The 20037-nt window shown below is 35.3% G+C and overlaps 2 protein-coding genes across 2 annotated transcripts; one reads left to right on the top strand and one right to left on the bottom strand.

The window, feature by feature from the left end:
• Nucleotides 1-1385: 1385 nt before the first annotated feature.
• LOC110724849 lies at nt 1386-14028 on the bottom strand. The gene is made up of 15 exons (XM_021904339.1): nt 13800-14028; nt 13607-13688; nt 12674-12784; nt 11274-11371; nt 11103-11186; nt 10849-10985; nt 8968-9040; nt 8836-8881; nt 8641-8750; nt 8062-8169; nt 7932-7982; nt 5093-5154; nt 3387-3699; nt 1973-2987; nt 1386-1727 (listed from the first exon to the last, which is right to left on the bottom strand). The coding sequence occupies exons 1-14, from the start codon at nt 13860-13862 to the stop codon at nt 2034-2036; spliced, it is 2292 nt and encodes a 763-aa protein (XP_021760031.1). The 5' UTR covers nt 13863-14028; the 3' UTR covers nt 1386-1727; nt 1973-2033.
• A 966-nt stretch (nt 14029-14994) lies between these two features.
• Nucleotides 14995-19914, top strand: LOC110724839 (protein transport protein SEC23-like). Its single transcript, XM_021904327.1, has 2 exons — nt 14995-16072; nt 17926-19914. Exons 1-2 carry the CDS (start codon nt 15413-15415, stop codon nt 19582-19584), a joined length of 2319 nt encoding a protein of 772 aa, XP_021760019.1. The 5' UTR covers nt 14995-15412; the 3' UTR covers nt 19585-19914.
• Nucleotides 19915-20037: the final 123 nt, after the last annotated feature.

The following is a 20037-nucleotide window of genomic DNA, read 5'->3' as shown; positions in this document are numbered from 1 at the left end:
ATTGCATTAATGAGTCATCACAACTCTTAACATTTATTAAAGTTGTCATTGGATTTCATTCCCCGTAATTAAATGTATTTACTTGTAAAAAACATGCACTATAACGGCTACAAAATATAAGGAATTCATAGTAATGATATTACATTGTATTAATTTGACTTAAAAATATCTAATACAAAGGATATACCACGTATCTAAGCTAACTAACAAACATTTATGGATTATTTTTTATTCCTTTCCTTCGTCTTTGTAAATTATTTTTTCACACTTTAAAATTAAAGGGATGTATTCCATATATGCACATACTTTTTAAATTGCATTATTCATATGATATGTGAAACTATTGATTACACTAGTGTTTTTTTTTTTGAAAGCGATTACACTAGTTGATTTACTTGCATTAACAAGTTATTACAATTGCGGATATTTAATAAAGTCGACATTAGATTTCATTATTAATAATTAAATACAAAATTTAAAGACGGTTTCTTAATAAAAAAAAGGGAATTAATATTAGTACATTTCATTATTAATAATTAAATGCAAAATTTAAAGATGGTTTCTTAATAAAAGTGAATTAATATTAGTACTAATAGGAATATTAACTAAATAAAATGTTCATCATAAGCCAATTTATAAACATGACTCCACAAGGTACGATTTTACAAATTGCCTCAAAAAAAAAAAAAAAAGAGTACGATTTTACAAATAAAAAATTGTAATATATGGTTTGCCAGAATGTCAGCCTACATCAAACTGCATATGATCCAAATTCCAAACTGCATCACATAAATCCCAAGCTTTTAAAAATATAAAACTGTAAGACCCACTTGAAACTTTTCTGCCAATGTCCTTCATTGAAGCATTTTACCAACAAAAAATAATAACATTATTACCATCACAAATTTGAGAGTTCAACCCTTTAGTATAAAGTCACCTAACCATCAAATATAACAAATGATAATAAAAAAATTCTACATCTCAAATAGTTTTACTGGTAAAGTTTAAAAATCAAATTTATTTTACACCATCACCCTTCATGAATATAGACAAAATATGCATAAAAAGTTTTTCTTCAGAACAATCATGATCTTATGAAAGATCCACATTGAACCTTTATTAAACTAATTATATATATCAAATCATTATTGTAGAAAAGAGCCATTCTAAAATCACCAAAACTCAGAATTAATTATTCGTGGACAATTGAACTACTTAGTTTTATGAAATCAAATTATTTGAAAACATACAGTGACCTTGGTAGACAGTTTCCACACAATTTTAGACCTTAGTAGATAAGGTAGTATGCTTTTTAAATAATTAAATTAACTAGTTTGAGAAAGGGAGTTGACAATATATTTGAAAATAATGTAAAAGCACTAAAGTGAAAAGCAACAATAACGTATCTTTATAATTTTCCAGAAAATAATTTTCATATGTGCCTTATGGTTTATATTGCACCATAAACTTGGTACATGTTCCATCTATGCCAAGGCACCGAGATGATTTTAAGCTGATGCACTATTCACCTATCGCCGTTGCTTGATTTTGTTAACACTTAACTCATTTCCTACCAAAACTAAATTAATTTACACATTTTTGTGTCTGAATAAGAACTAATAGATGCAGCTTGATTTCTATTTCCCCTTCGCGTAGCAACAGGCTGAAGACACGACTGAACTAGAAATTGGAATTGCAAGGTAGCCTTCCCCAAAACCTGCATTGTCCTGCACCAACAGTAACAAATTTACAGGAAATTACTAGAATGATTCCATAGAAACATTACGGAAAAAGAAGGTATAAAATGGCATCTCAGTAAAAGAGAGAAACTCCTGAATCTACAAAGGGGCACCAATATTACACAACCCTGTCCCACTTTCCAGAGAAACTCTAAAATTATAACAGTAATATATAATCTCCCTACATACACACACACACACACGGGTGAGAGAATAGAAAAAGGTATACAAACCTGTGTTGTGATAAACTCTTGAGCTCTGAAGCGTTGGTGATCGATCATAGAGCATGTCAACTCATTTAAAAATGCTCGACAGTTTCGGTATTCTCTTTTTCTTGTTAGACCCTTTTTGACATTGCATTCCTGCGGCTGGCTGCTTTTTTGGTTTACGGTAAGGCTTGCTAGGATCCTTATCTCCTTCGAAAAGGTTAGAGAGACTTAATACATTCAACACATTGACAGAAGCCTGAGTTTTGTGCTGTTTTAATATACTGGATGCATCTTCTAGCACATCCAGCATCTCTTCAGGAACCTCAGCATCCTGTTGTTTCTCTGTTGTGGGAAAAGTCTCTAGAACATTAAGTATCTCGTTTGGATCCAGTGTTTGGAGCTGTTTTGCCATCATGGGTACTTTTTTTAGCATGACAGGGATCTCCTTTGGAATCTCGGCTTCTTTGTGCTGTCTAATTTCCAGCTTAGAATCTTGCTGTGGCATCTCATTCGGCAGTGAAAGAAAATTGTTGACATCTTTCACCACCTCTTTCTTATGCTGCTGCTTTCTTTTTGCTATACTTTGGCTGCTTAAAATTTCCCCCAACTGTTTATTAACAAGCTCATGTGGAGCATCTGTGCTCTTGCTCTGCTTCAGTTTCTTAGTACTTTGTCGGTGCAGTTGATCATCAGGACCATCTGTATTACGCTTTGACTTGCCCTTGCAAATTTGTGTCTCATGTTTAGGATCTTTTGAATTTGGCCTCCCTAGCTCCATTTGCTCAACTTTTACTTTAGATTTATGGAAGCCATCTTTCTTCTCTGAAAGGAGCTTGGGCCTAGAGTTGGTAATCCCACCCCTCATTGTATCCATAATAACTTTGCCAAGAACAAATCTGGTCTCTGCTATGTCCCCCTTCCCAAGCAATTCGTAATCAATGCCATAACAATGCCTTTTCTTCCTCAGATACTTAATGTTGCCCTCCAGCACGTCAAAAATTGCAGTTGCTGCTTTACCAGCATTCTTTGATATAAATACCTACAGACTCACAATGAACAGGAGATTTTAAAAAATGCCTCTGAAAATATCTGAACAACTGCAGAATGGGAGCATACTGAATATTTTACTTTCTCTGTTCTTTTCCAGTTGACACGATTTAACATTTGGCATTGACTACCATTTGAGACTTATAGTTATGATGAAACATAATCATGTAGGATCTTGATACAATACTTTCCTATATATCAATGTATACTTTCATAATATCAAATTTTAACAATTATTTACTTATTGATAATTAGAGATATCAATCGTTAAACTTGTGCATTGGCAAACATGATATAAGAAATGTGTCAATTTAAAAGGAAATGGAGGAAGTATGTAGTGTGTAAGAGTGGCAAACGCAAGCTAGTGCAAGAGAGGTTCTTAATTTCTTACCGCAGCAGGACATGGAGATGATGGGTAGCGAGCCATGATTTTACGAAGAATTTTGGAATCAGTCAAAGCACCAATAGAGTCGAGCACAATTGAAGCAAATTCAGAAACTCTCTCTGCAAGTTCCTCTCCCGCCACATCATCAAAGGAATTTAAGATCTCTGGCGTAAAATTAACATGCCCTCCAGAAAGTTCTCTGGCAGCTTTTACACCTTCGTCCCACGTGCCATGATGCAGAAGAGATGAGAAGGTCCACACTACAAAAGCTTCTTGAGGATTATTGACCAATGCAAGGTGGAAAACCAGCAAGCTTATCCTGTTGCACACAAAAGAGGCATTTACATTTCAGCTTGCATTTCGAGTTTTCAACTCACATAATGATTTATCCCTTTCAGTCAACAATTATACTTCCAGCTTTCAGCTGTATTGATAAGATTCACTTTATTAAATTTATGTTCATATCAGCATAAGAAAGCTAGCCGTGTCCTCTCTTCTCCTTCTCTCTTTGTAGTCTTTCACTCTTTTCTCTCTCACTCCCACAGGCCACAGGCACACTCCCCCACCCCTTCTTTTTATGTCAACAATTGTACTTCAAGCTTAAACAAGGTAGAGGGAGACCAAAAATGACTAGGCTACGTAATGCGCATGTTTTGATGGATATGCTGGAACACTCTGAGAAATAGAATCAGAAATGAAGTTATTCGCAAGAAAGTGGGTGCTGCAAACATTGCAAACAAACTAAGGGAAAATCGTCTGTGTTTCAGGCATGTAAGACGGAGACCGCAGGGTCCACCAGTACGAAGAGTAGAAGAGTGGGATCATGGAAAGCTTAAACGAGGTAGAGGGAGACCGAAAATGACTTGGTAGGAAGGATTTAGGAAGGATATGAAGCAAATGGATTTGCATGATAATGAGGTATTTGATTGTAAGGGATGGAAGAGGAAGATTTTTGGGGATGACTATATGGAATAATTACTTTTGGTTCATGTAGCCAACCACACTTATGGGATTAAGGCTTTGATTGATTAAATTATACTTCCAGCTTACTGTAGTATTAACAGAGTTTACTACATTTAAGATTCAGATTCATAACAGCATAGGTTAGCCATGCCACCCCTCACTTCTCCTTCCCTCTTTCCCCTCAATCCCACAAGCTTCCTCTCTCTCTCTCTCTCTCTCTCTCTCTCTCTCTCTCTCTCTCTCTCTCTCTCTCTCTCTCTCTCTCTCTGTCTGTGTGTGTGCACAATTTAAAAACACCTTATTGCCTGACCCAATCACCATATCTTGTCATAATTTAGCCCATTGCGCCACAGACCCTTACAAAAGCACTTTGCTAAAAAGAGATTACTGTGCAACCTAATCAAGTAAATAAGACAGACACCAGCAAAAAGCAATTTATATTGAATAGTTCCATCTAAAAACAATATCAAGATAAAACTACCAGACTAGCAGGAAGAGCCACAGACGAGTAAGCAGTACCAAACTCCCAATCACTCTCCTGTGTATATTATTTAATTTCTCCAGCAGTGCCAGGTACAAAACATTTACCACACATGACAAAAGAACAAAGAGAAAATTTTCCTGTTTAGCACCTAGCAGCAAAGGACATGTTCCAAATTTATTTAACTACTTCTCAAGAGCCAGAATTTCGCAAAGATAACCAACCAGTGGTGTACAGAAGCCAAGCATTTAAATAGATACTTGCTCACCACAGGACAGAATCACAGGGTTGGTCACATGAAATCATGTCATCCAGATTAGAGAACAATTTCTGCACAGGAAAAAGAATGTCAAATAAGAAAGAATCGCAAAACATAAATAAAATCTACAGAATTTAAATCACCAAAGCTTCATTTCAAAGACAAAAATAAGGTCAAATACGCAATCATATGGTGAGTATAATAAATAAGAGAAGAAAATTAAGAGAGAGACAATATAAGTATAGGTTCTCCACAAATGATTTAAAGAGGGAAAGAGGAGACACAAAATAACTCGATATCTGTTCAAAAAACCTTTTCTAAGATCGTAGCCGTCCGAATTTATCCTTGGTTTTATACAATCTAATTCGAGTTTAAGTTTGAGTCAAGGGCATTAATTTCTTGGCACCAGGGTAAACAAGCTTAACATCCATCCTGTTAACAAGGTCAGATGCAGTGCTGCACATTCATTGCTGAAAGAAAAGCTATGACACTGCTGGACAAACAAATCTGGTGTAGGTGAAATTTCATCCCTTTTGCACAACTGAATTCATAAATTTCCCAATCCTCAACCGCTCTACAGAGAAACTAATTTGATCATATTGTGGATTTATTTTAGGAATCTTTTATTTATCTATGGGTCTGTTTCCTATTCTTAGTATAGTCGGTTGCCTAATTCATGTACAGTTAGGTTTCAAGTAGAGCTCATCTTCTCAGAGCTATATCTATTGTAATGCTTCCACAGATTAATGCAAGGTCAATTGACATATTTTCCCAAAAGCTTATCAGCTCGACTAGAGGATACCAAGTCCTCATCAAAGATATCAACATCTTTCTACTGATGGTGTAGTCAACATCACTACCAATAACAATCCTTCATCAGCAATTTTTGCACCTCAATATGTCATCCTCGGCCTCAATATTTGACTCCGTCCAATTAAATTTGAACTTGTATCAACCATATTATGGGTCTGTTCTCTTCCGTTGAAATTCAGTTCAGTTCAGTTCAGCTCGGCTCAGCTCAGCTCAGCTCAGCTCAGCTCTTAATTTACGTCTAATGATATTGCTAATGATATAAAGCCAAATTTCATTCTTTTAAGCTCTTATTACAACGACAACGACAACAACAACAACAACAACAACAACAATAATAATAATAATATTAACAATAATAATAATAATAATAATAATCAATAAGTAATAAATAATAATAATAATAATAATAATCATCAATAAATAATAATAATAATAATAATAATAATAATAATAATAACAATAATAATAATTGAAATAATATTACTAATAATAATAATAAATAAATAATAATAATAATAATCATCAATAAATAATAATAATAATAATATTAACAATAATAATAATAATAATAATAATAATCAATAAGTAATAAATAATAATAATAATAATCAATAAATAATAATAATAATAATCAATAAATAATAATAATAATCAATAAATAATAATAATAATAATAAAATAATAATAATAATAATAATAATAATAATAAATAATAATAATAATAATAATAAAATAATAATAATAATAATAATAAAAATTAATAATAATAATAATAATTATAATAATAATATTATTAATAATAATATGTACATTTGTATATACACATATGTATAGTAATAAATAATCAATAAATAATCAAAGATCACTAATCCGTAGTTAGAAATCACTAATTAATAAGCTCAGCTCAGTTCAGTTCAGCTGAGTTCAGTCAATCGGAACAGGCCCTATGTCATCATCATATTTCATTAGCAAAGGGAAAACCCTTCCACTAACCTCTCCAGCATTACTCAGCCTAACAGAATCCTCAACAGCCGGTGCTTCCATATTAATACTCCCTTCGTCCCTTAATACAAAGCCTCTTTCTCTTTATTATGTGAGTAATAAATGCTAGAAAGAGGCTTTGTATTAACGGACGGAGGGAGTAATAAATAATCTGAGTCATGCTTCTTAATGTTGATTTAGCCATGTTCTTTGTCAGAAATGGGTACCTATTACAATTGCAGAAACTCGAGCTCTCTCCGTTGAATATTTCATTTGGAGCTTCCTAAGGCCATAGAAAATAAGTTACACTATAGGTGTAACAAGCAGTTTCTGATTTTTAAGCTTTGTCCAGCTAATCGAACTTTTGAAAAAGTTGTTATTGTTGTTTTTATTACTCCCTCCGGCCTCCGTTCCCTACTAGCCGCAACACTTACTTTTTCATTTATTATCTATTATATATTAATTGCAACAATTCCTTATTTGGTAAGTATCCACTAATATCTTATTATTTTTCATCCCACTAACCCCACCTTACACAAATATTTTATCTTCTCTCATACTAGCACTTAAATATATCCCCACTAACTATAATTTATATTTTAAAATTCCCTCTTTGGTCCCCACCCTAAAAATTTTCTAAAACTTTGTGCCCTCCCTACTATTGAAATTATTACGAAATAGAGGGAGCATTGCTTTTAAATTCACATATCAGGGGAAAAAAAAAAAAACCTTATTGTACTTATTATTTAATTTTTCAGATTACAGACTAAGTCTAAATAGATTACAGACTACGTGTACATTTTCTTAAAAATTCACATTATGCTTTCAAATGATTGTACAACCTAGGATAACTTATATGTTGCATAAGATGGAGTAGTATAAAGAGCAACAAGCATAAAAAAAATTAGCATAGATATATTGTATACATAAGTATTCAAATGTACAAAGATGTTGGACTATCATGTGATGTTCATTGTACCTAGCACTAATTACAAACCAGAAAAGGAGAGCAATAAATGTAACGCCCATATTTCTTGCTCGATTTTATACATACCATCAACATTACAGGAGTTTGTCCAGCAGATTGATCAGCAAGGTAAGCAGCCTGGAAAACATGCAAATAATCAGTCATATTCACTCTGACAATAAATATAAGAACCGCACACAAGTTTTTATCTACTTACATGAAATGGAAGGAAAATCTCAAGAATTTTAAACTTCTGAAGAAGGAGGAAGGAAGACTGAGAAGCACCATATGACAGCATATAATTCATCTCCATCATTAACCTGGCCTTTGAAATCAAACAGTCAGTAACAGTAATTCCAGACAAGTTAAAAAATAGTCCTAAATAAAAAATCACCGAAAGACAAGTTTAGGAGAAACTTTCTATCAGATTAAAATTACCATGGATTTTAACAATGAACAGTCTTCTTGATTAAAATTCTTTTTATTCAAAAAAAATTATTAACAATTCCTTTGCAATGAAAGGTGTTTTGCAAGAAGAGAAGTACATTGATGATAGGATGCCATAAAAAATTTAAACAACCCCTGTGTCGACACAAAAAAGGACAATCAATTTGATACCGCAACTTAAATCTCACAACAATCTACTTAAGATGGAAGGTGAGAATACAAAAACCCCATATTAGAATAATTTTTGGCAAAAAGTCATTTTACAAATTACTATAATGCTTTTAAAGGCATAAAGTTGAAAGAATATGCCAATGACCCAATGCACAGGGCTAAATTCCTTTATTAATACCTTATCCAGGGTTTTAACAGAAAGATAGAGGTTTTCTATTGCTTTCTCTGTCTCTTTTGTAAACGAGAAACCTAAACGAGCAGCAATTCTTAGTCCCCGCAAAATTCTTGCTGCACAACAAGATTTGAACTCTTATTCAATGATGGTTGTTATGTTTCAATAATATATCAGTTTACTAAGTATTGAGTAAATTACCGCAATCTGCTTGGAATGATGATTGAGCAGGGGCTAGAGTCTGTAGCTGAGATGATATATTTAGGAAATGCATTAATAACACAGAACATGACGGATGAAGATGACAACTTCAAAAAATACAATATAAAGTACCTTCATGGACAACAAATCTGTCATTCCATCGGTATAATCATAAACTTTTTGCGCAAATGGATCATAGAACAAACTGCAAACGATCACAAGAAAGATAAGTCGGGGAGTTTAACTATCTCTAAACATCCATGCAGAAGTACAGACACTTAAACAGCATAGATTTATTCAAACAATAACAAAAAACCAGAATCTCGCATGTCAATATACAAAACAAATTTAATAGAACCCAAAGTGAGAAGAAGAAACTATGTTACCTGGGCTTGGGTAAGGGTGCCAGCAGTGTTTGAAACACATGCCTAGACACTAGAGCCTAAGACACTTAGAAAGGCCTGACAAGGCATTTCGATGAGGCACCAATGAGACAGTCTAAGGCGCAAACAGATGTGCTAAAGTGGGCAAAAGGACACATTGAGGCACAATAAGGCACCATGGCTGCTTTAATTTTATTTTTTCCGCATCCTGATTCTACACAAAGAGCCTTAGGTTTTTAGAATTGACCTCACTACATTTAACCACATGCCTTGCGCCTTTACTTTGCACTTAGGATCTAAGACCCTACTGCCTTAGTGCACCTTGAGCCTTTTCAAACACTACATGTCATACATGGGCACATATCTTGTGTCCAACTTGCCTTAATCCAAGATTTTGGCATTGTGACCAGACTGCAAGAAAGGGGTAAGAAAAAAAGAGAGAGAGAGAGAGAGAGATGTACTCTACTTAAGGGGCGTTTGATTGAATATATTGCGAATTTCTCAAATCTATTCTTAGGGTATTTTGATTAGGTTACATCACTTTATACTAGTATTCCAGTTATATTGAAATACTTTACTATTTCTCTCTAATGTGAGGGGAAAAAAAAAAACCAACAAGTAGATAAATATCTCTCTCTTAAGCAGTCGACAATATATATACATATAAAGCACAGGGTATGCCAATAGTGTGCATTAGATCCGCCCCTACAGCCTATAATTACTGATGTCCAAAAGGGCGAAGAGCCAGAAAAAAAATTGATGTGAATAAGTCAATTAATTTAAGAAAAAACTTTTGAAGAATCTGTTTCTCCACTATTAATAATTCAGATCCTGGTGATCTCAGCAATTTGGTGCCCACAACTCTCTTCCATCTAGTTTGTCCAAACAGACTGTACCCAGGGCTTAACTCTTTCCATTCCACATAATGGTTATCTCAATCATTTTGCTTTGGATGCCTTATTGTCATCAAGCTAACATTCAATCTTCTTTTCTTAGAGTTTGTAGTCAAGTATTATTTAAGAGAGGATGATGTAGATAACAAGAGAAAGACAAAAACATGAATTGTCATTTTTTTGTATTGTAATCTAATTAAAATAGTTTGTCACATTCACATATTCTTCAGAGACACTAAGATATTGGATTTATGTTCAGGACATCCGACTGTAGAATTAATGAATCATAGATACCCTAAAGGAACTTTATCTCAGATTTGAGCACATATACAAGGGCAAGGTACATTAAGCAAAAATGCTCTTTCATAGCTCTATGATACCTTTGGTGAAAAAAAGTTCAAATTGTGATAGGCTTGTATATATTTAATTGGAAATTCAAAAATATACTTGTATGACATCAGTGCAGGCAAAACCCTCTTATGGGTATTAAAATGTAATTCAGTGTCCTCAGCGACCAATTGCTGCACTTATGTAGAGTCTGTGTCAAGTTAAACTATTTTAAATTACACGCTATCAACAGTTCAACACTTTAGCATCAGAGGAAGCTCAAGTCGTAGTTGACAGCTGAAATAAACCAAAGCCAAGCTCCTTACATAGAAGGTAACTTGTCTTGACATGGATTTATCTGGATGTCCCGGAAAGTCTACGTAACATTGAGAAAAAGAAATGAATACTACCTGTTGATGGTAAAATCTCGGTGCAAGGAATTTCTCCAACGCATGAGATCCTTTTCATCATAACCTTTTGGCATCTTAGGCAGATGAGCTTCTTCTTTCTCTCCATCCTGGCTTGTCACTGTTTCAAAACTAGATACCTGGAGACCAAAACCATGCAACGAGATAGTACAGACAGCCAGAAAGGACCATTAACACTCAAGTGGCTATTTTAAAACACAAACATCCTCAGGAAGGCGAGAAGTGATATTACAAACCTCAACTTCAGAACCTCTGACATGAACCTTACATATTGGAAACCTTCGGCCCACTATAAAAGCACGATGAAATTTTTTCTTGATCTGCAAGAAAAGGAAAATGGAGAAGTTACTAATAAATTCTTCATGAATGAATCGCAAGTATGAGGTTAATACTAAGCATCACATCACCTGTCGGAGACTTGCTGATGTGACTACATCAAAATCTTTGGGGATTTTGTTCAGTAGTAAATCTCTAACACATCCACCAACAAAGTAAGCATCATGACCTGCAGATTAACAAATCAGAAGATGCCTTATCAATAAAGATTTCCCAATGTACATTAGTAAAAAAGTATTGAATCATGACTGTCGTGAAACAAAAGTACAAAACAGTCAAGGTATATTTCCCAATTCCCACCATCTGAGTCAATGTTCATTATTACTCGGACCCTCTTCATTTCATCTCAAGTACCCATGTCGGACCCTCGACACTTGGACGTGGGTAGGACACTTGGACACTTCATTCTTGTTCAAACTTATGGAAAATATTCACAAAAAAGCCGAGTTGAAACTCGGACACATACCCATGTCGGAAATGGTTTCCGAGTCTGAGTAACATAGATCCGAGATCCTATTATCCTTTCAGCTTTGATTCTATGCGTCAAAACTTTCGAATAGTTATTGGGCTCATACCCACACTTACGTTCAAGCCTTCTCCCTTATTCCTCATACTATAAGATCTTATGATAGCTCTCAGCCATATTTTTACCACATTATTCGAAGATGGAACCGACGGAAAATTTTTAATTAACTTCAACTTTAATTTTGAACTGAAAAGCCCCCAAAGTTCAAACTGTGGTGGCTGGTGGGGACAACTTTGGTATTTTCAAATAACTTCAGGGCTAAATCCCATAATATAGGCATAGATTTGCAAAACAGACAACTGCTGCAAAGTTAATAACAACTTTCCATGACATTGCTACAGCATGAATCCATGTCAACCTTAGAATAAAGAAACTAATAAGCACCAGAGTTACAGTAAATCAAATAACAAAAAGTGAAATAAACTAAAATAATAAAGCTTGGAAGATGCTAAGATAAGCTAGAAATACAAGGTTCACATTTCCTATAAACCAAACTGCTCAATATTATTGACAAAATACTAGCTTCAAGCACCCAATCCAAGCACCTAAACACAATGCAAGACTCAGCTAAGCAACCTAAGAGAGAGTCTATCTTGTGTACTGAAAGAAAAGGGGTTTAAAAAAAAAAGGTGGTGATCAATGAAAAGCCAATAGCTAAGAGAAAGGATGGCGAGTACAGTATAGCACAACAAACCAGCCATGAGGAAAAATCAAAATGCGGCACAGAGAGAGAAATTGAAGATTTCTAAGTGATTGCCCAGGATGTCAAATTCCATTTGTTACTATTTTTCCATATTAAATCAGTATGATAGTAAGTAACAAGTTAACAACTCATATAAGCATGAAGGGCCAAATAGATGAAAATCTAACTACTAATACTGCCTTATCTAATTTAGTCCATTTAAGACCAACAAATAGATTTGTACAAGCAATCAAGAGAGTAACCTTCACTTTGTAGAATCTTAACAACAGTCTTTGATCCATATGGTATCATCGACAATGTTAATCCTAGTTCCCTTGCATCCATCTTTTTCCATTTTGAAGTGTCAGCAACATCTGTAAACATGGTGATCGCATAAAAAATTAATTCATCGATTAGCTTTGTTACATGTGTCAATCATATTTTACAATTGAAAGTACAAATCATTACCAACAAAAGTAAAGCCGCAATCCTCTCATGTCTTGTTATGACGGATTGACAGATACAAAAAAGATTAGCGAAGAACATATCAGATCACACGGGTTCACATGGTTCACTAACAATGGATACCTACGTCCAAGGGCAGGTGAAAGAAAGTTTTATTGATATTGAGAATAGGCCCAACTTGTTGATCATGGGGTTATTTGTAGGGAGCTAACAAATTCAAGACATGCTCTAACATGTTTGTTCCTTTTCTTTTATTAAATACGAAAGATATGAGTTCCGGCAAATGTACATTGAGGGGTACCCACCCAAACACACACAAGAAGAAACACCAAATCACAGGCTGCATATATATAATTAAGAAAACACGTGCTAGAGACGTTAGGAAAATGGGGACAACAAAAGATGGATACAAATCGATCTAGACAAAAAGCAATCTCGCAAATCATTGTTATGGACAGAGAAAATCCTCCCAACTTGAATACTAATATCATTCACCATTGTTTCTCAGAAGATACATACAGCACATCAAAATCTAGCTAACTCAGGGCACAATGAAAGCCAAAATCATAACTAACACACCCATCAAAATAAAACCAAAGGGTCATAATTCTAGATTACTAGGAAGTGTAATAACCTATAATTTAAGCAAAAACGATGCATCTATTAGGCTTGAGAAATAAACATGTACACAATTTCAAATGCTGAAAGATAGAGCTAAACCCAGAAATTACCAGAGGCAACCATTGCTTTAGGACCCAACTCTTCAAAAAACTCAGCTTCTGAACCCTTTTCAAGGACAGTGTGACAAAACCTCTGAAACAAGAAGTGAACAAAAATTGCAAGCATGAAAAATGTAATACCCAGAAAGTGTTCGACAAAATGCCTCAAAGAAAAAATTAAAGGTACAAAGAGAGAAAGAGTAACCAGTTGCGGAAAAAGGCATTTGAGCCTGAAAAAGGAGGGTTTTAATTTGAGAGATGCCGCCATAATAATGGTAGACTCATTCGTGCAGAAGAACCATTTGAAGAGAGGAAGAAGGAGGTGAAAACCCCGCGCTTAAGAAGAAAGAGACAGAGTATGTTGGCTGCAACGTTGCTGCTAATTCTTGCCTTTTGAACCAAGTTTAGTTTATTAGGTCTCGGTAAGAAATAAAGAAAATGTGAAGATTAAAGCAACAATGATAATATACTCCCCTATTTTGTAGATTAAAAAAAAAATTATGGAGTATTCATTTTGTATTAAAAGTATTTGAATGAGCATTTTTATATTGTTTGATAAGAATAAAAAAATACGTACTACTATATCATGAACTTCTGATTATGATGCGCATTATGTTTTCGAATTAAGATATACTTATGTAATAGTTAGAGATTATAAAATAATGATTTTCCAGTAAATTTTGAACTAAATACATGTTTGATAGACCTACTTACGACACGAGAATAGCAATTTCTTATAAAACATGATTACTTTGAAAGTTTTTAAATCGGTGCATATTCCAAGAATATTGAGGCAATTCATGAACCTACTGAATCGTTTCATAGGATGAGTTTTGATCATTCCCCTTTCTTCCCGATGAAAACATGCATATTTCTCCTTTATCTCTAACGAAACCCAAGTGCCTCTATCCGCTTCCTCCGTCTTCCCGTTAGTGAAGTAACAATTCTTACAATACCGAAACCCATCACAACACCGATCAATCAATCATCTCGTTTTTTCACTTAACTTGTCATTGTCAATCTCTTTGCTAACTTGTCGATCGACCACAAAACACATCCTAAAAAGTGAAAACATGGTCACCCCTATTTTTTAGGGTTACCATGCCCTGAATTTCACCATTTTCACAAGGTTTTCATTTAATCTGACGGTGAAGCCATTAGAGATGGTGGGGTTATTGGTGGAAACGTAGACTGAAGGTGGGTGGAGATCGAGAAGGATGGAGAAAGATTCAATGGTGCTAGTGGAATATCCAACTCAACACATGACTCCAGCAACGCTTCAAACATGAACAACACAAATCTAATGTGTATGATTTCACTGTTCCTTCTATATTACAAACTTGTAGTAGATAAAAAAAAACTCAATGCTATACACATCCGGGTACTGTGTACACCCGGAGTCATTTGCTAATTCAATCAACAAATGAATAAAAATCGGATGTACGATACACGCGGGTGTACATAATAGACTCTCTCAACTCTTAAAATCAACCAAAATTAATACTCCATACTCCGTATTTGAATTTGCGGCCTTGGGGGGCACTCTAATTTCCAAAATTGCTCACCTACGCATCCGCAGATTCCGCACTGGCGCACTGCTCTGCTCTCACTCAAATCCACCCACCAATTCTCCGACGAAATTCCCATTTTCTATCTCCTCCCTCCACCGATGCCGGCGGCATACTCAACGACGACACCCACAATTCATTCAAACTGGAGGTCTTGGAAATCACTCTCACCACCACCCAAAATTGATTTCCCAATTCGCAAAACCCCAATAAAGTAAAAACAAAAACAAAATTAGGGCAAAAAAAATCAATGGATTTCATAGAATTAGAAGGAATTGAAGGTTTGCGATGGTCATGGAATTCATGGCCGACTTCGAAATCCGAAGCAACTTCTCTGGTAATCCCACTTTCAATTATGTGTACACCATTAGCTTTAATGGAGTCTTCTGAGCTTCCTGTGTTAGAATATGAACCCTTGATTTGTATCAAATGTGGGGCAATTTTGAACCCTTATGCTCGGGTTGATTATCAATCGAAGATTTGGCATTGCCCTTTTTGTCATAATAGAAATGGGTTTCCTAAATCGTATGCTTGGATTGGTGAAAACAATCTTCCTGCTGAACTTTTTCCTACTTATAGTGCGGTTGAATACCAGTATCAGTTTAGTAATTTAGGGGGTGGAAATGGGTTGTCTTCTTCCTCTTCATCTAGCTCGATTCCGTCGATGTTGGCCGGGGCGGTTGATTCGAAACCCGGGCCGGCTTTCGTGTTTGTGGTGGATCTTTGTACGCCGGAGGATGAGCTCAGGGCACTTAAGAATGAGTTGTTGCATGTGATCTCTTTATTGCCTGAGAATACATTGGTGGGATTGGTTACTTTTGATTCAATGGTTAGAGTTCATGATTTAGGTTTTGCTGATTGTAATAGGGTTGTGCTCTTTCAAGGTAGCAGGGATCTCAGCTCAACTCAGGTAATTTTTTTTTTTAATTTGTTGCTTCAAATTTTTAAATTTTCATTAACTCTTATTTGTTGCCAAGTTTAGCATTGATTGGTAAACTAGTTAATTGTTCTATTTCAATTAACTATGTGAATTACTTGTTTATTGGATCATGGTGAAACCGTGAAAGTTGATGACTTGAAATTTTGTTTTGTTTTCCTCTTATTGGTCTAGAGTGATGCCTGGACTATTTTCTTCAATGGTACCTAAAAGATTATTACTTGGCTAGAGTTTTATTAAAATGATAATCTATTAAAATGATAATCTCCAGGTTGGCTTCTTAATAAGTTAAAAATGGTTGTATCACTTGCGTGGCATTGTCAATAGGTCTGCTGCAGTTTTCAAATCACCATTTTTATCATAAAGAGTTGGATTTGGAAACTGTAGTTTAGAATTGGGAAAGCTTTAATAGCTGTGCACTTTACTCGTATCAGTAGTATGGCTTATTTGGTATGACCGTATGAGGTTATAAATCAAGAGAATGGTAGGTATTTGTGTGTAATTTGGCATGGAGTATCCCTGTGAATGTCAACTGCTATGTATCTCTACCTACAAACCTGTACTTTCCTTCATACATTTCCTTGAAGTGGTAGTGAGTGTTATACACATGTTAAGAAGAAAACCACATGCTTATAAAGGAGATGAGTTACTTTGGACATATATATGTGACATTCTCTGCGAAATATTACACAAAAACCATTATGATTTATGCAAGAGTTTGAAGAATTCATACCACATCGGTGATGACCTCTATCAAGGTTCCATCTTTTGCAAGATGGGGGTTAGGATCTAAAGGCTTCCCCTGCAGCTGCTAAGAGGTGTAATTGATTATAGTGGTAATGGCCTCATTTGATATCTTGACTTCTCCACTAGGAATAATTGCAGGACACTTCTATGAGGAAATTTGACCTATTCCACTGTAATAAAAGTCTTGAAATTTTGCTCAATATGAAAACTTTTGACTTGTTAGAAAGTATCAAAGTTCTTACCTCAGAGTTTTCCTAGAGAATAGTGAGTAGAATGTAGCACTGTAGGGTTTTGAGACAACTCTTTTGCAGTAATTTCAACATAGTAAGAGGGTCTCATACATGTATTAATGTTGAATCTCAATTATAAACAATGATATACCTTTTCATGCATGCCTTGGCGATTAAATTAGATCAATATATTTAATTATCGATTAGCAAAAATTATATATATAAGAAAATTATTTTTTTAAAATGTATATTAGGGAGAGAGGGAGAGAGAGTTTTCCATAATTCTAGCTATCTAGTTTTAAGATGACTAGATCGTGTCGTGCATAATTCTAGCTGTCTAGTTTAAAGATGATTAGATCGTGTCGTGCGGACGAAGTAGAGAGGCTACACTTGGAAAATTCATTTTTGTTCTTAATTGAATTGACAAGGAGGAATGCATCAAGAGGATATCATTTTTTATGATTGAGATTCTGTATCAAAATGTGTATGAGATCCATACACCATTTTGTTGTTTCCACAATAGTTTCATCAAAACCCTACAAGCTTTTGCATTGTAGAGCTTAAGAGAATATGCTATAGCTTCCTCGTCTACGAGTGTAGCAGTGTGAAAAATGGTCTTTATGTGTATTTCAGGTCACATGATGATAGATAATGTAGAATCTACTGCTTATGTTCTATTATTTTCAATTTAAGCTTCAGAATCTGGTAGTCCAGTGGCCTATGGGAGAACGGCGTCAAATGAAAGTTGCATTATGTTCCTCCCATCTGAATTCATGTCGGTGAAGACGGAATAAGTTATCTAATAATTTCATTTCTAAGATTATTTCTTATGTTATGTCTCACCCTCAGATTCAACAACTACTACAATTTCCAACCATGAAACAACCTTACCTTGGGAAGACCACGGTTGTCCAAAAGCAAGGCTTTCTGTTAGCAGTGTCAAACTGTGAATTTGTTGTCACAACAGCAATTGAAGAGATATGCTCTTCAGGAATTGTTGCTCGTGGTCATCGCTCCCTGAGGGCTACTGGAACTGCAATATCTGTTGCAGTCGCACTTATAGAAGGATGTACAGTGAAAACAGGTTCCAGGGTCATGGTCTTTACATCTGGGCCTGCAACTATTGGCCCTGGCATTGTCGTGGAGTCTGATTGTAGCTATTCAATAAGAAATCACCAAGAGTTGATAAATGGTTATGCTCCTTTTTTCGAAAAGTCTTGCAGTTTTTATAAGAAAATCACTCAGCGATTATGTGATGCTTCCGTAGTTCTTGATTTGTTTGCTTGTTCTTTGGATCAAGTGGGAGCAGCAGAATTAAAAGCCCCAGTTGAAAGGTCGGGTGGATTTATGATGCTCGGAGAAGTATTTGACTCAGAGCATTTTAAGAAATGTTTACGTCATCTATTTAAATGTGACAGCAATGGGAACCTGAAGATGTGTTTGGATGCATCTATAGAAGTGGTGACAACTAATGATGTAAAGATTTGTGGTGCCCTAGGTCCATGTGTATCTCTTCGGAAGAGGAATAGTCTAGTGAGTGACAATGAGATTGGGGAAGCTTCTACTAATGCATGGAAGTTGTGCTCTCTGACAAACAAGACATGCATTGCTTTTTTCTTTGAAGTTAATGACAGTCAGAAAGTTGAACCTGGCTCTGCATTTTTTGTTCAGTTTATTACCCGTTACCGATATGGAGCAACTGGGATCCGGAGAAGAGTGACAACTGTAGCAAGAAGGTGGGTGGGGAAGAATTCGCCGGAGATTTCTGCTGGATTTGATCAAGAAGCTGCAGCTGCTGTCATGGGCAGGCTTGCAATTGACAGAGCAGAGAGTCATTTTGTTAGAGATGTCATCAGGTGGCTGGATGATAATTTAATACGATTTGCTTCCCAGTTTGGAGACTACATTCAAGAAGACCCATCTTCATTTCGCCTTTCATCGAACTTCTCTCTGTATCCTCAATTTATGTATTATCTAAGAAGATCCCAGTTTATCAATGTATTTAACAGCTCTCCAGATGAGACCGCTTTCTTTACGTTGATGTTGAATCGTGAAGGAGTGGTTGGTTCTATGATCATGATTCAACCAACGCTTTTCCAATATTCATTTGAGGGCCCACCTATTCCGGTCCTCTTAGATATTTGCTCAGTGTCTCCTGATGTAATTTTGCTTTTTGATTCATACTTCTATGTGGTCATTCACTATGGCTCAAAGGTTGCACAGTGGCGGAAGCTTGGTTATCACAAGGACCCTAATCATGAGAATTTCAGAAAGTTGTTGGAAGCACCTGAACTGGATGTAGACCAACTTATTGCCGAACGGATGCCAGTTCCTAAAGTCATCAGATGTGACCAGCACAGCAGTCAGGCTAGGTTTCTTCTCGCCAAGTTGAACCCATCTGTAACCCATAATTCAAAGTATGCTGACGGCTCGGAAATCATATTCACTGATGATGTGAGTTTGCAAGTTTTCATGGATCACTTACAAGAATTGGCGGTGCGAGGATGATAACTTCATAATCATTCCAGGTTTTTTTTTTTTTTTTTTTTTTTTTTGGGGGGGGGGTTTGGTTATGAATCTGCCTTTTCTTAATGAAAAAAAGAAGCAAAAAAAAAGTCATCAGATATGGTGTTTTTAAGAGAGGCAAATTTCCTCTTCTTTATATTTAACCATTAGGAAAGGAGAGGATATTTGCTCTTTCCTTCTTGTGTATGCAGTGAATTGATTGTTAATTTACACATTCAAATATACCATACCAACTCATTTTTGTAAAAAGCCTTCAGGTATTGCTTTCAGAAGGCGTGAATGGAATATTATGGTTTCCAACCCTTATATTCACTAGCCTTTCTTTTTGGGTTCAGGTGCAGAAACTATATCAGCCCAAAATAGGAAAAATGCTTAGGACTGACATTTTTTCCCTTTTTGGGGGGCACACCGCGAGGATGGCATCTATTTGGGTTG

Source organism: Chenopodium quinoa, unplaced genomic scaffold (genome assembly GCF_001683475.1).
Source record: "Chenopodium quinoa cultivar QQ74 unplaced genomic scaffold, ASM168347v1, whole genome shotgun sequence".
In the NCBI taxonomy this organism is placed as follows: Eukaryota; Viridiplantae; Streptophyta; class Magnoliopsida; order Caryophyllales; family Amaranthaceae; genus Chenopodium; species Chenopodium quinoa.
Note: the sequence above shows the minus strand (reverse complement) of the source record. Positions and strands in the feature narration are given on the sequence as shown.